Source organism: Rhinopithecus bieti, unplaced genomic scaffold (genome assembly GCF_001698545.2).
Source record: "Rhinopithecus bieti isolate Rb0 unplaced genomic scaffold, ASM169854v2 scaffold_1295, whole genome shotgun sequence".
Lineage (NCBI taxonomy): Eukaryota > Metazoa > Chordata > Mammalia > Primates > Cercopithecidae > Rhinopithecus > Rhinopithecus bieti.
The window spans coordinates 1612371-1627971 of NW_016803880.1; the positions used below are offsets into that span (position 1 = coordinate 1612371).

General features: G+C 39.3%; 1 protein-coding gene and 1 long non-coding RNA gene across 4 annotated transcripts in view; one reads left to right on the forward strand and one right to left on the reverse strand.

The window, feature by feature from the left end:
* Positions 1-225: 225 nt before the first annotated feature.
* On the reverse strand, positions 226-5691 carry LOC108518165 (uncharacterized). Its single transcript, XR_001882304.1, has 3 exons — positions 5601-5691; positions 835-1147; positions 226-405 (listed from the first exon to the last, which is right to left on the reverse strand). It is a non-coding gene; the product is annotated as an uncharacterized LOC108518165 (long non-coding RNA).
* Positions 5692-5843: 152 nt separating this feature from the next.
* HEMK2 (HemK methyltransferase 2, ETF1 glutamine and histone H4 lysine) overlaps positions 5844-15601 on the forward strand; it is a 19166-nt gene continuing 9408 nt past the window's right edge. For 2 of the 3 annotated variants that reach the window (XR_001882302.1, XM_017856337.1), the window contains exons 1-4: positions 5844-6001; positions 8136-8222; positions 9274-9364; positions 11643-11726. Coding sequence is in view for 2 of the 3 variants with exons in the window: in XM_017856337.1 (XP_017711826.1) it covers positions 5868-6001; positions 8136-8222; positions 9274-9364; positions 11643-11726 (396 nt within the window). In the remaining variant the exon portion in view is untranslated. The remainder of the gene's footprint in view (positions 6002-8135; positions 8223-9273; positions 9365-11642; positions 11727-15601) is intronic. The other variant, XM_017856342.1, reaches the window with a different exon arrangement.

The following is a 15601-nucleotide window of genomic DNA, read 5'->3' on the forward strand; positions in this document are numbered from 1 at the left end:
ACATACGTAGTTAAATTAAATTAATTGTTTTTAAAAATTAATAAGCATCTCCAAAATTTTCAGATGATCTCAACCTGGGGGCGGGGTGGTGGTTAGGGGACACTGGAAAAAAAGAGAAATAAAACATGCGAGAATTTTATCTTTATTAGGAGAAGATGTGATGCTGACCAATGGCAACACTAAGGAGAATGTGTGTGTGTTTCAAAGTTTAAGTGTGACTGACAGTGAAAAAAAGACAAAGGCAGATTAGGAAAATGGAAACAGAAAGAAGGCAAGATTGTATCCTTAATTTCAAGCGAATTAGTTTCAGGCAAACGGAATACACAATACAAACACAAAGGCAGGTACTTTACAGTAGGCATAATCTTCAGTCCACATATATCAATCACTCCAACTGCCATAGCACTGAAATTAGAAAAACCAAAATCTATCAAGAAATATAAGTAGACAAACTCTCTAGTAAGAAAAGACTTTTATTATAATTATTATAAAAAGTTAATTCACCTTATTCAGGCCATAAAGATCAAATAGATACAAAAATAAATAGGATTCTAGAAGACCTAAACACCTAAGTAATAAGGTAAACTCAATTACTAAAGTCTATACTTTGAAACCAGAAACCAGAAAATAAACTGTCTTTTCAATGGCAGAGAGTAGGAAAGATATTTCTAAGAACAATACAAGAACGAGAAACAAACAAAATAAAGTGATTGAATAAATATTTCCACCAAAAAAAGGTTAATATCTGAAAAACTGTTAATATCTGGTGGAAAATACTGTAAATATAACCAAAAGATAATAACACACTGGAGGCAAATAATTACCAATACTTACATGAGAAATTTCCATGTAGCAGAAATTGTGTGTTTATTGCCTGGCATCCACACCAGCAACACAGTTCTGCTTGGAAACACCATTCTGGCGACGCAGCTAAAGTGAGACCTCATTCTCAGCCCTGAGTGGGGCAGATCATTTCATCTCCTTAGCCACAGGATTGATCCACACATGAGCACGTGACTCATTTGGGGCCAATAAGAAAAGAGTAAATGGCAGGACTTGCTGCAAGCAATGGTAAGACTCTTCCATTGAATTCGGTGGTGCGAGGATATGAAGATGCAGCCATCTTGCTACCACAAGGAGAGCCAGCCTGAAAGTAAACTAACAAAGAATAAGTAAATCCAAGAAATAAACACCAGAGACATGTTTTGGTGCCTAAGTAAATTGGATAGAAATAATCAGAATGCTCAATGTCTTTAAATGTATTGGTGGAGAGGGGGTGGTAACAATTGGAAGAGACTTTGAGGCTGATTTGCGATATATTGGAAAACGAAGCAAATGAAAAAGTAGCTATTACTAGATTATTGTGGGTTGAGTTGTATTTCCTGAAGAGACATTTTGAAGTCCTAACCACCTTCTCTACCACCACCACCACCACCACCACCACCCTCGAAACTGTGAATGTGATCTTAAATATAGTAGTGCGTGCCTGTAATCCCAGTCTTTGCAGATGTAATCAAGTTGAGATGCTGCTGGATTAGGGTGCCTCCTAACTGCACCCTAATGCTTGTAAGGGATACCAAAGAGAGAGAGATCCTTACAAGGAGAGAGAGTCTTGGAGACACAAAGACACGGGGGGAAGGCCAAAGAAAGATAAAGGCAGAGATGGGAGCTCTCCTGACACAAGCCAAAGGCGGCCAGGATTGCTGGCAACCACCAGAAGCTGGAAGACGAAAGGAAGGACTCTTCTCTTCATCAAGGGGCACGGTCAGGCCAACACCTTGATTTCAGATTTCTAATCTACAGGACCAGGAAGAATAAATGTCTTTATTTGTTTACCCAGTTTGTGGTAATTTGTTATGGCATCCCAAGAAACTAATAATTATTAACTTCAAGGAAAAGCAAAAAGTTGTGCAAGAAAGCAAACGTAACTGCGTAACTGGTATAACACATGGGGGTCAGATTTCAGTAGCATTTATATAATATAGGCAAAATAATGGTTTGTAAAAAGTAAGACAATTGGCGGCCCGGTGGCTCAGCTGTAATCAGACTTTGGTGAGGCCGGGGGGGATACGAGGTCGAGATCGAGGCTCCTGGGTAACACCGGTGAACCCCGGTCTACTAAAATACAAAAACAGCCGGGCGTGGTGGCGGGCGCTGTAGTCCCGGATATCTGGAGGTGAGGCGGGAGAATGGGCGGGAACACCGGGAGGCGGAGCGCAGTGAGCCGGATCGCGCCATGCACTACCAGCCTGGGCGACACAGCGAGGATCCGTCTCAAAAAAAAAAAAAATAATTAATATACAATTTTTTTTTTCTCACTCTGTCATCCAGGCAGGAGTACAGTGGTGTGAACTTGGCTCACTGCAACCTCCATCTCCCGGGTTCAAGCAATTATCATGCCTCAGCCTCCTGAGTAGCTGGGATTACAGGCACCCACCACCACACCAGAGTAATTGTTGTATTTTTAGTGAGACGGGGTTTCACCATGTTGGCCAGACAGGTCTTGAATTCCTGACCTTAAGTGATCCACCCTCCTTGGACTCCAAATGTGCTGGGATTACAGGTGTGAGCCACCATGCCCGGCTGAGAAATTTTTTTTCTTTTTTTTTTTGAGACAGAGTCTCGCTCTGTAGCCCAGGCTGGAGAGCAGTGGCGCGATCTTGACTCACTGCAAGCTCCGCCTCCTGGGTTCCCGCCATTCTCCTGCCTCAGCCTCCTGAGTAGCTGAGACTACAGGCACCCACCACGCCGGGCTATTTTTTTTTTTATTTTTAGTAAAGACGGGGTTTCACCGTGTTAGCCAGGATCGTCTCGATCTCCTGACCTTGTGATCCGCCTGCCTTTGCCTCCCAAAGTGCTGGGATTACAGGTGTGAGCCACCGCGCCCAGCTGAGAAAGTTTTTTAAAAACCATGGTATCACATTGTGAAGAAAGGGAGAGGAGACTGGCAACTATATTGGTCTATTGGATACAAGAGAATTATTCTTACTTCCAGTCATAGAAATTCTATAGATAATGCTTAACGTTTGAAAATGAAGTATTATTATAAGCTTAGTATACAGAGATATGGAAATGAATGGCAAAAGACACAGCTAAAAGTTGAAGGTGGTCCCCTCTGAAGAATGAGACATGAGAAATTGGATGTTGAGTGCTAGAAAAGACTGCTTTTTCATAACAAATTTTGTAGAACTGTTTGCCCTATTAAACTATGTATGTATCAACTTTGACAAAAAATAAAGGCAAAACTTAAGGTAAAATAAGCAAAAATGAATAATCTACAAAGGAAGAAACAAACGAACACATGCCCAACATCAGTTAGCTATGAGATCAATTTAAAATAAACAAAAATAAGTTTTATAATATTAAATATCAAATCTGCAATCAAGAGGTAGGAGTATAAATAAGTAAAATGAGTTTGTAGAAATACTGAAAATCTGCATACACTAAAACCCAGCTCATCCACTTCTAGGTTGACACTCAGGAAACTTTTGTACAACATCAGGAGAAACTATATATAAGAAAGTTAATCATGGCCCAGCACAGTGGCTCATGCCTGTAATCCCAGCACTTTGGAAGGATGAGGCTGTCAGATCACCTGAGGTCAGGAGTTCGAGACCAGCCTGACCAACATGGTGAAACCCCATTTCTACTAAAAATACAAAAAATTAGCAGGGCATGGTAGTGCGTGCCTGTAATCCCAGTTACTCGGGAGGCTAAGGTAGGAGAAATTGCTTGAATCTGGAAGGCGGAGGTTGCAATGAGTTGAGATCACACCACTGCACTCCAGCCTGGGCAACAGAGCGAGACTCTATCTCAAAAAAAAAAAAAAAAGAAAGACGGTTAACCACCATGTTGTTCATGATAGTGAAAACCTGAAAAGAAGAAAATCTTTACCAGTAGACATTTATCCAACCCAGATAAAAGATACTTTAGGCACAGTGGCTCATGTCTGTAATCCTAGCATTTTGGGAGGCTTAGGTTGGAGGACTGCTTGAGCTCAGGAGTTTGGGAACAGCTTGGGAAACGGGGTGAGACCCCCATCTCTAAAAAAAAAAATTAAACATTAGCCGGGAGTTACTAGGGAGGCTGAGGCATGAGATTAGCTTGAATCCGGAGGCAGAGGTTGCAGTGAACCAAGATCACGCCAATGCACTCCAGCCTCAGTGACAGAGCGTGACTCCATCTCAAAAAATAAATAAAATAAAATAAGCTGGGAGTGGTGGCGTGCGCCTGTGGTTCCAGCTACTCAAGAGGCTGAGGCAGGAGGATCGTTTGAACCCAGGAGATCAAGTACAACTCTGTCTCTCTCTCTTTCTCGCTCTCTTTCTATATATATATATATTTCATATTTTTATATAATATTCTATATGGCAGTTAAGAGGAGTAACCTAACTTTATATATCAAAACATAAATCTCATATGTTGACTGAAAAATTTGAAAAACATGTCCAACCTAGTACCAGTTATGAAAATTTTAAAACACACCACATGTTGCTTATAAAGATATGAATGTTTATAAACGTATAAATGCAAGATCCATGTTTTTACATGGGTTAGATGGACATACACTAAATCCATAAGAGCCTTGGAGAGAAGGTTACACAATTAAACTGAAGGTAAGTAGAGAAAGAACATCCATCTTATTTGTAATATTTTAGTTCTTGTATTTAAAAAATATTTTAAGGAAACATGAGAAAATACTGTCATTTCTGGGTTTAAAACTTGGGGTTTTAAAATTTGTAACCCAGCCACGTGCATTACAGGCTCACACCTGTAATCCCAGCACTTTGGGAGCCTGAGGCGGGTGGATCACCTGAGGTCAGCAGTTTGAGACCAGCCTGGCCAACATGGGGAAAATCCGTCTCCACTAAAAATACAGATTAGGCGGCCGTGGCGGCAGGTGCCTGTAATCCCATCTATTCCGGAGGCTGAGGCAGGAGAATTGCTTGAACCTGGGAGGCAGAGGTTGCAGTTAGCCTAGATCGCGCCACTGCCCTCCAGCCTGGGGGGATACAGCGAGACTCTGTCTCCAATGAATGAATCAATCAATCAATATAAAATTTGTAACTCAAATACTTTTCTGTATTTTATTTTCAAATTTAAAAAAAGAGCTGTAAAATGTTTCGTTGGGAAACAAATTTCAGAAATCGACTCAAAAAGAATGCAAGTACTTGAACAGTCATAATAACTTATAAATGTTCCAAAACATCAAAGATCCATCTACTCAAAAAGGCACCAAGCCCAGCCAGTTTTAAGGTTTTCTACCTAATGTTCCAGAAACAGTGTCCTAACTCATACAATGAGGGTAGCGTAATCTTGGTAAAAAACAGAGCCAGATTATTAGCTTCCCAAATTCAGCAGTGTATTAAACCGCATCATCTTGCTTAAGGTTTATAAAAAGAGTGCATTCATGATTCATCAGGAAAGCAATTTATAAAGTACAGTAAAAAAAATCAAACGAGAAAAGTCTTCATCTATATAGCGTAAAGCTTAAAGTTCAGCTGACAAAAAATAGTAAAATTTATTATGTATTTTTTTCAAATCCTTGCAAACTAGGAGTAAAACAATTTCTAAATATTAGTAGAATGAAGAACATTTACCTTAGTCAAAAACAACTCAGAATGTCCACTATCAAGTTCTAGTCAACAGAATAAAATTTAAATGTTCCAAAGGAGAAAGCAAATGTCAATAGTCACGGATTATACAACTGTCTACTTAGAAATTTCAAGGAGGTCCCCAGACAAATTTAGATATAAGACCGAAGAACACTCCGGTCGCCCGGAACTCCAGCCCCACTCCGAGACCGGGGCTTGAGGGGATGCGCATGCGCGCGCCCTGCGCAGTCGCGCAGGACGCAGTGAAGGACGATGGCGAGCCAGCGCTTCCCTACGCCGTTCCACGGGCACGTGGGCCGCGGCGCCTTCAGCGAAGTGTACGAGCCCGCGGAGGACACGTTTCTGCTTCTGGACGCGCTCGAGGCAGCAGCTGCCGAGCTGGCGGGGTGCGAGGAGGGGAGGGGCTCTGACGGGAAAGGGCTGAGGCGTTCCGAAGAAGTGCGGTGGCGGAGGGCCGGGGCGGTGACTATCACCGCCTTGAGCCGGAGGAGGCGGGTTCCACTTGCAGATGATTGACTGCCAGGACACCGTAATTGAGAATTTTCCTGTACTTACGAGTAATGAGTGTGCCGGGGACACATCTCCTTTGCCAGGGGCTGCTCTGTCTCATGAGCTCCCTGACTGCTTACCATGCAAAGGCGTCTCTTTTCCTGTCACCTGTTAATATGAGGAACACATGTACCTGAGAGATGCGATAGTATAACACGTTTGGAAACAAAATATTCCGGAGACGTTGCTTATTAATTTTTAAAGTATTAAATATTAAAATTGCCTGGTATTATTTGATTTACTCAGCACATAGCACCCTTAACAAACATGAAAGAAAGTTGTGTTACTGGAATGGGGAAATATTTTTAAACCCACTGGATAGCATACTCTGGCACCAGCCAGTCCTCACATGTGGCTACAGAGCACTTGAAATGTGGCTAGTGCTACTGAGGAACTGAATTTTTCATTTAATTGTTACAAAATAGAAAGTTACATGTAGCTAGCAGACAATAGTCTACCCTAGCACTTTATTTAAATGGATTTGTTGAAGTGATCGCCAACAATTTTAAATTAATAGGAGAAAGAATGAATACTGACGTTGTGATTTTTAAATATAAGGAATTTGGGTTGTTAGATTTGTTTGAAGATGAGGTGAACTGGGTTTTCTCAGGATGGAACAAACAGCTGTCAGATTTCAAAGATCTATATTGTATTTATTTATCCCTCTTAAACTTGGTCATATTTTTCCACGTATAAAATGCCCCAGCCCTTATTCAACTAGTCTTTCATTGTGGATGATGGAACTTTTGGATTTACTGGAGTATAGAGTGGAACAGTACTGTTTTATAACTTGTCTTTTCTCAAGATAGCCCAGAAAGATTTACAAGCACAAATTGCATTGCAAAGTATGCTGTAAAAGGAGCTGATTTTGTTATAAAGTCTTGGGTTATTTCTAGTTTGGAATTTTAATTATTTATGAGACCATGATAGTTATTTTCAAAGAGAAGCCACCTGGTGAGATTCACAGACCTTACTACCACCTAATAAAGACTTGTCAGATGTGTAGACTGGTTCCGAAAGTTTAAAACCTCTGGAGCTTGTCACTGGATAGTTGTTTTGGGAGTTTAGTGCTAAAAATTTCCCTAAATGCCATCAAGCTGATCTTTGTGATAGTTTATGCTTTTGATGCATGTGTAACATTATAGAGGCCTGGCACTGTGGTTTATGACTGTAGTCCTAACTACTTGGGAGGCTGAGGCAGGAGATCACTTGAGCCCAGGAGTTAAAGGCTGCGGTGAGCTATGGTAGCACCACTGCACTCTAGCCTAGGTGACAGAGCAAGAGCACAGATCTAAAAAAGAAACAACTTCCAAGATTATAGACAAGAAAATAAATTTAATGGAAAGATAAAGTATGGTAGAATGAAGATTTTATAGTTAACAGCATTCTTGGATGGCTAACATTAGAAGATCAGATACTATTTTCTGAATTAGCTTATAGCTGTACAGAAAAGGAATTTTTGTCCTGCTCTAAGTCTATTACTGGGGGACCTTTTAATTCTCTAGGATATACTGATGTCTCTATGAATGTTAGGTGTTAAAATGATAGAGGAACCTTTTATCAAAATAAGTTTAGTAATAATACAAACCTTATCATTTTAGGAAATACTAAGCTAGGAGCTCCTTGTACGAAGGAATGATGTCTTTCACATTAAGATTTCCAACCCTGGATTAACATTTTTCCATACTTTTTAATGTAATGGTTTGTCGAAATTAACTGAAAGCCATGTTTGGTAACATATAACTTCTGTGGACTTAAAATATATTACATACCCAAAATTAGTAATTTTGAGTTATGCAATATTAAGTATGAAGTGGTTGTCAGAAATTACAAATTTCTATTTTCATATGTTTGCAGGTTAGTGATGATGCTAGAGAAATATACATGCTAGAAATAAAGCTAGCATGAGAGTTTTCTGTGAAGAGTATTTTGATTCTACTGTACTAATATTTATTTTGTTTTTTTTTTTAGAGTGGAAATATGCCTAGAAGTAGGGGCAGGGTCTGGTGTAGTATCTGCGTTCCTAGCCTCTATGATAGGTCCTCAGGCTTTGTACATGTAAGTATATCATATTCATCTAGATCTTCCACTGACAGGTTAACCATGATAACTCTAATGAATAATTTTTAAAGAGACAGTATGTATCTTATAGTATTTAAGCATAGCAAAAACTCAGATTACAAACTATGCTTCCCTAAAAATTATTCATGTTCAAACTGCTCCATCATACTGCATAATTGTAGAAGCAGCATACTTTTAGATCATCTCTAAATTTGATTTATTTCTTAGGTAAATAATTTGATGTAAGAAATTTAAAGTTGCTTAAATTTATAGAAAATTGGAGAATATAGAAAAGTATAAAGAAGAAAATTAAAATCACCTATAAATTTTACCATACATGCGTCCAACTGTGTTTCCTTCTATCCGCTTTTTTTTCAATTTCTGTGTTTTTTTTTTTGTTTTTGAGACAAAGTCTCACTCTGTCGCCTATCATGGAGTGCAGTGGCGTGATCTTGGCTCACTGCAACCTCAGCCTCCTGGGTTCTTGCCATTCTCCTGCCTCAGCCTCCTGAGTAGCTGGGACTACAGGCACCCGCCACCACGCCCAGCTAATTTTCTTTTTGTGTTTTTAGTAGAGATGGGGTTTCACCATGTTAGGCAGGATGGTCTTGATCTCCTGACCTGGTGATCCACCTGCCTCGGCCTCCCAAAGTGCTGGGATTACAGGCGTGAGCCACCACGCCCGGCCCATTTCCTGTGTTTTTAATTTAATTTTGTCTCATAAACATTTTCCTATCAAAAATTCCCTTTAAATTTCATTTTTGGTGGCTGCATAGTACTCCTTCGTTGGATGTATCATAATTTCATAAATTCCTTCAGATGTGTGTGCATGTATGTGTATTCTACTCTTGGACATTGTATCAGTATAACAGTCTTTTTCATCAGTAGAACAAATCCTTGTTCTCTTCTTCTTTGCCATTATTGAATACATTCTACTTTTTTTTTCTAAATCTGTTCTGTGTAGAATTAATGGAACATTCTTTGGAATTACTCAGAAACAGATTTGCCTTATGGACATAGGATAGTTTCCTTCCATTTCTGTTTATAGGTGCACTGATATCAACCCTGAGGCAGCAGCTTGTACCCTAGAGACAGCACGCTGTAACAAAGTCCACGTTCAACCAGTTATTACAGATTTGGTAAGTTAATCTTTGTCCAATAATAATTTTCTTTTCAAATAAGGTTAAGATGTTTTAGGTCAAAGAAACTTTGGTAAGTAATTGACTTTTGACCCACTAAGCAGTATGCCCTATACAAAGTACATTCTTTGTTGATGTAATCCATCTTTTCCACAATTCAAAAGGAATTTATATTAACTTCTATAGATCAGGCCTCTTTCAGTCAGAAGTTATAGTGAACCCTGTTCAAACTGGCTTAAATTTTAAAAGTTAGTCCAGGTGCAAAGGCTCAAGCCTTTAGTGCCAGTACTCTGGGATGCCAAGGCAGGATGATTGCTTGAGCCCAGGAGTTCCAGACCAGCTTGTACGATATAGTGAGACCTTGTCTCTACAAAAAATAAAAATTAAAAAAAATATAGCTGGATGTGGTTGTGCACACCTGTGGTGCCAGCTACTTGGGAGGCTGAGGTGGGAGGATCGCTTGACCCTGGGAGGTTGAGGCTGCCTTGAGCCATGATCGTGCCACTGCACTCCAGCCTGGGGAACAGAACAAGGTCCTGTCTCAAAAAAAAAAACAAAAAACAAAAAAAAACCACAAAAATTTGATGGCTTCAGCACAGCTACTTCCAGGAACTCTAAGAATGTTATAGACATCTTTTTCTTATCTCTGAACTTCTCTCTGGTGGCTGTATTCCTAGGCAGTCTTTCCCTTCATGGTAACAGGATGTTTGCATATCTGTATCTTATTTCTCAACACCTTCCCGGGGAAAGAGGCCCTTTCTATTCAGTTACTGTAGAAGAGGCCCCAGAATGAGTATTATCTGGATCAACTTGGGTTATGTGCCTGTCTGTCAACCTTTTGCTGTGGTCAAAGGAGATTTGAATATGGAGATGATTGGCTTCAACCTGGCTCATAGTCCCATCCCAGTAGCTGAGCTGGGATAAACCCTACTCAGGCCACTTAGATAGAGAATGATGGGAGGCAGAGCTTCCCTAACAAAAGTCAAGGAAGTTAAATCAGAAGAAAGGGGCAGTGGGTCCTCAGTAGGTAAAAACAACAAATGACAACTGCACAACCATTGTTTTAAGAAGTTAACAGCACACATTTTCAAGTGGCAGTTTTACATTTGTGGGTTTTAATTTATGTATGTGAAATACCTTTTATAGGCAAAATAATAATAGCATGCACCAGGTAGACATATGAAATACAAAATACTTCTGTGCTCCTTAACCTACACTTTTCTTACACTGATGAGCATAGATAGCTTTCCTGTTTGTTTTTTTTTTAATTTGTAAATGATTTTGTAGCTTAGAAGGATTTAAGCCAAAGAGATAAGAAATTATTTTCATATTATTAGAAGTTGTTACTGCTAATAAAAGCTAGGGTATCAAGAAAGGTACTCCGGTAATTTGCATGCGATCAATGTGGTGATTTTTTTTTTTTTGTATTTAAAAAATTTCTTTCTTTTTTCCTTTCTCTTTTTTTCTTTTTCTTTTTCTTTTTTTTGAGACAGAGTCTCACTCTGTCGCCCAGGCTGGAGTGTAGTGGTGCAGTCTTGGCTCACTGCAAACTCCGCCTCCTGGGTTCGAGCAATTATCCTGCCTCAGCCTCCCGAGTAGCTGGGATTACAGGCACCCACTACTGCGCCTGGCTAGTTTTTTGTATTTTTAGTAGAGACTGAGTTTCATCATGTTGGCCATGGGTTGGCCAGGCTGGTCTCGAACTCCCGAGCTCAGGTGATCTGCCTGCCTCGGCCTCCCAAAATGCTGGGATAACAGACATGAGCCACCATGCCTGGCCTAAAAATTTCTTTAATGTTTCCGTAATTAGTGTTAAGTAAGTGTTTTTGATAGAATGGTGAAACACCAGAGATAGAAGAAACTATAGAACAGTATCCAGTAAATGATGGTAGGTATCTGTACAGATATGGGAAAAATTGTGAAAATGTTAGCAAATATCGTTGTAAACTTACATCCAAGTCTTTACAGATTATACAGAATTAGAGTTTGCTTTCTTATTTCATTTTCTAAAAGTGAACCCAGAATATAAATATATGTGCAATTGAGAAGTACAGGCTTTTAATATTCATTCTGATAGTTTAATTTCCTTATTTTATTTAATAGCCTATATTATTTTCTGAATGAAAACGTAAAATACTTAACTTCATTTCTGTCTACAAGTGCAGGCCCTAACACGTTATTTTCCCAAAAACATGGAAGATTATTTTTAAAGATTGATTTGTCAATTATTTAATTCAGAGTTTAATGTAAAATTCTCACTATTGTTGAATACATTTAGGTCAAAGGCTTGCTACCAAGATTGAAGGAAAAAGTTGATCTTCTGGTGTTCAATCCCCCCTATGTAGTGACTCCACCTGAAGAGGTAAAACATACATACAACAAAATTTAATTATTAATATTTTCAATTATTTTGTTTGTAAATTCAAATGAATGTCACCCTATGACATCAGTCAGCTGCTGCTATCACAGACTACTCTGATTTTACTCCTAATTGTCAGTAATCGAGTCCTATTAATAGACCTAGGAAAGGAACCTTAAATGATGGAAATACAAACTGTGACACATATCTGTCACTAAAAATCACATTCGTATCAGGCCATGGTGTTTATATTCATATATTTGAATATACATGTACATATATATTACATATATCCTTTATCATGAATAAAAAATTTGCAAAACAAAATGTTTTAACCTGCTGGGCGCAGTGGCCCACGCCTGTAATCCCAGCACTTTGGGAGGCCGAGGTGGCAGATTACTGGGGTCAAGGGTTCAAGACCAGCCTGGCCAACATGGTGAAACCCCGTCTCTACTAAAAATACAAAAATTAGCCGGGCCTGGTGGCACACACCTGTAATCCCAGCTATTTGGGAGACTGTTGCAGGAGAATTGCTTGAGCCTGGAAGACGGAGGTTGCAATGAGCCGAGATCAGCCAGTGCACTCCAGCCTGGCTGACAGTAAGACTGTCTCAAAAAAAAAAAAATTTTTTTAAACCAATCTTAAATTCACATAGGAATTCCTTCTGAAAGTTTCTGGTTTCCTCCTTTCACAAGTATTTCCAAAAAGTGAAAGAGTGGAACCAATTCTCATTTCAGATAGGGAAAACAAATAATCTTGAAGTATATTATTTTTTAAAATCTCGGTAACGAAGTGGTAAATTGCGTTAACCTTTTCCCAGGAATGGTCAAAGTTTAATAATGGGCTAAGACTAGCTTTTCTTTAGTTATTATGCTTTTTTATTCTTTGATAATTATTCTCTGGCAAGGCTAGTAAACATTATATTCACCTCAACGCCAAGATGGGAAGGATCCATTTGGCTGCCATTGCTACTAATGGCAGTTAAACAGCAAAAAAGCTATTGCTGTGCTGACATATGAACTCATATGACAGGGAAGTCAGAAGGTGAACAGCCATTGAGGGAAATGCAGCTTCTTAAAGCTCTTTAGGAAAGCACTATCCAACTAGTGGGAAGACTAATCAATGAAAAGGAGATTCTGGGAACATGGTGACCTGAATGGGTTTCCTTTCTTCATGTTTCTAGCCCTAAACCACATGCTTCTGAGCCTTACAGCTGCTGGGACGTATACATGATTGAGTGCAGGCAATGCCTTGGGCTTTTTTGCTTTCCCAATGGAAAGAAAACCTGTCATATTCTCATGAGCTGGGCAATTAGCTAGAAAGCAGGATAAAATACAACACAACAAAGATGTCTTGGAGCTTAAAAATATGTTTTACACAGTAAAACTTCAGGTGAATTAAAAGAGAATGTGGTCACTGTCAAGACCTGAATCAGTGGTCTGGAAACCCAATGAAAAAGATTTCAGTACACAGAGCATAAAGATACGGAGAAGAATTCACAAAGGTAAAAGAGAAGAGACTCAGAGATTAGATCCAGGAAACATAATATACAAATAAAAGGAGTTTGTATTTATAATAAGCTGTGGGTATACTTACTGATATATCCAGAAACATGAAGTAAGATGTTGGTTTGTGCCAACAGCACAAATAGGGAGTATAACCCGGGAGAAAAGTAGAGAGAATGCCAGGAAAAGGAAGTCTCCAGGAGGAAAGTCTTAAAAACAGAGGAAACGATACATTTCCTAATATGATTAACTTTGTGGAAAATTGTGTTGAGAAGCTTTTGATAGGTGTGGCAATGATTAGAGTCAAAAAAATTAAGCAAATGGACATAGTGAATGCTCACCAATAGCCAACTAAGATGTGATACTTTTCTTCCAGGAAATATTATATAGCCCTTAAAAGAATGAATTAGAAGTAGAGAGGGGGTTTCCCCATGTTGGCCAGGCTGGTCTTGAACTCCTGACTTCCGGTAATCTGCCTGCCTTGGCCTCCCAAAATCCTGGGATTACAAGCATGAACCATCACACCCGGCCTCAATTCACTTATAAATTTTATGTGGAGTCCTAAAAACAGGATTTTGAAACATTGAAGATGATCTGGCCATGATCTTTAATCTTCAGAATCCTTGTTGATGTCATCAGCATTGACAAGATGGCAGAGAATTTCTGTCTGATCTGTGACACCAAGGGTCACTTTGCTGTACGTCATATTACACCTGAGGAGGCCAAGTACAAGTTGTGCAAAGTGAGAAAAATCTTTGTGGGCACAAAAGGAATCCCTCATCTGGTGACTCATGATGTTTGCACCATCTGCTACCATGATCCCCTCATCAACGTGAATGACACCGTTCAGATTGATTTGGAGACTGGCAAGATTACTGATTTCAACAAATTTGACACTGGTCACCTGTGTATGGTGACTGGAGGTGCTAACCTGGGTAGAATTGGTGTGATCCCCAACCCTGGATCTTTTGATGTGGTTCACCTGAAAGATGCCAATGGCAACAGATTTGCCACTTGACTTTCCAACATTTTTCTTATTGGCAAGAACAACAAACTGTGGATTTCTCTTCCCTGAGGAAAGGGTATCCACCTCGCCATTGCTGAAGAGAGAGACAAGAGACTGGCGGCCAAACAGAGCAGTGGGCGAAATGGTCCCTGGGTGACACGTTAGATTTTTGTATATAATTAAAAATAATGTGGCATGTTTAATAGCAAAAAAAAAAAAAGAAAAGAACTATATCAAATGATATGAAGAGATTTTCATAAGGTATTGTTGAATGAGGAATGCAAGATGTAAGTAAGCGTATAGAATATATCCGGTCTTTGTAAAACATAGCAAAAAAGAAAAACCTGTGTGTGTAGAAGATAGGCAAAGGCAGACAAACAAAACAGTAAAATCAAAAAGTGTGGCTTTTTTTTCTTTTTCTTCAAGCTCTGTTTGACCTGCTTTTTAAAAGCAGGAATGTGAACATTTCTCTTCTTCATAAAGGTATATGTGCATAAGGTTATAGCTATAAAGCAATTATTTTTAATGAGGAAATATATGCTATATTAAATGAATGACTAGCAGACATTATTGGGTAAAAATAATTTAAACTTTGTCCATTTAAAATATGGACAAAAGGCTCAAAAGGAAATAGGAAGAAAATAGTTGTGTTAGGGTTAAAGTAACTTCTGAGAGACATCTTCAAAACATTCTTTAATCTTAAAAATAATGTACAATAGAGGGGCAGAGCAAGATGGCTGAATAGGAACAGCTCCAGTCTCCAGCTCCCAGTGTGAGCGACACAGAAGACAGGAACGCAGCTCATTGCCAGCAACGGATCAAAGCTGGACAGAGAATGACTTTGATGAGATGAGAGAAGAAGGCTTCAGACCATCAAACTTCTCAGAGCTAAAGGAGGAATTACATACCCAGCGCAAAGAAACTAAAAATCTTGAAAAAAGAGTGGAAGAATTGATAACCAGAATAATTAATGCAGAGACGGCCATAAACGAACTGACAGAGATGAAAACCATGACACGAGAAATACGTGACAAATGCACCAGCTTCAGTAACCGACTCGATCAACTGGAAGAAAGAGTATCAGCGATTGAGGATCAAATGAATGAAATGAAGCGAGAAGAGAAGTCTAAAGCAAAAAGAAGAAAAAGAAATGAACAAAGCCTGCAAGAAGTATGGGATTATGTAAAAAGACCAAATCTACATCTGATTGGGGTACCTGAAAGTAAGGGAGAAAATGGAACCAAGTTGGAAAACACTCTTCAGGATATCATCCAGGAGAACTTCCCCAACCTAGTAGGGCAGGCCAACATTCAAATTCAGGAAATACAGAGAACACCACAAAGATACTCCTCGAGAAGAGCAACTCC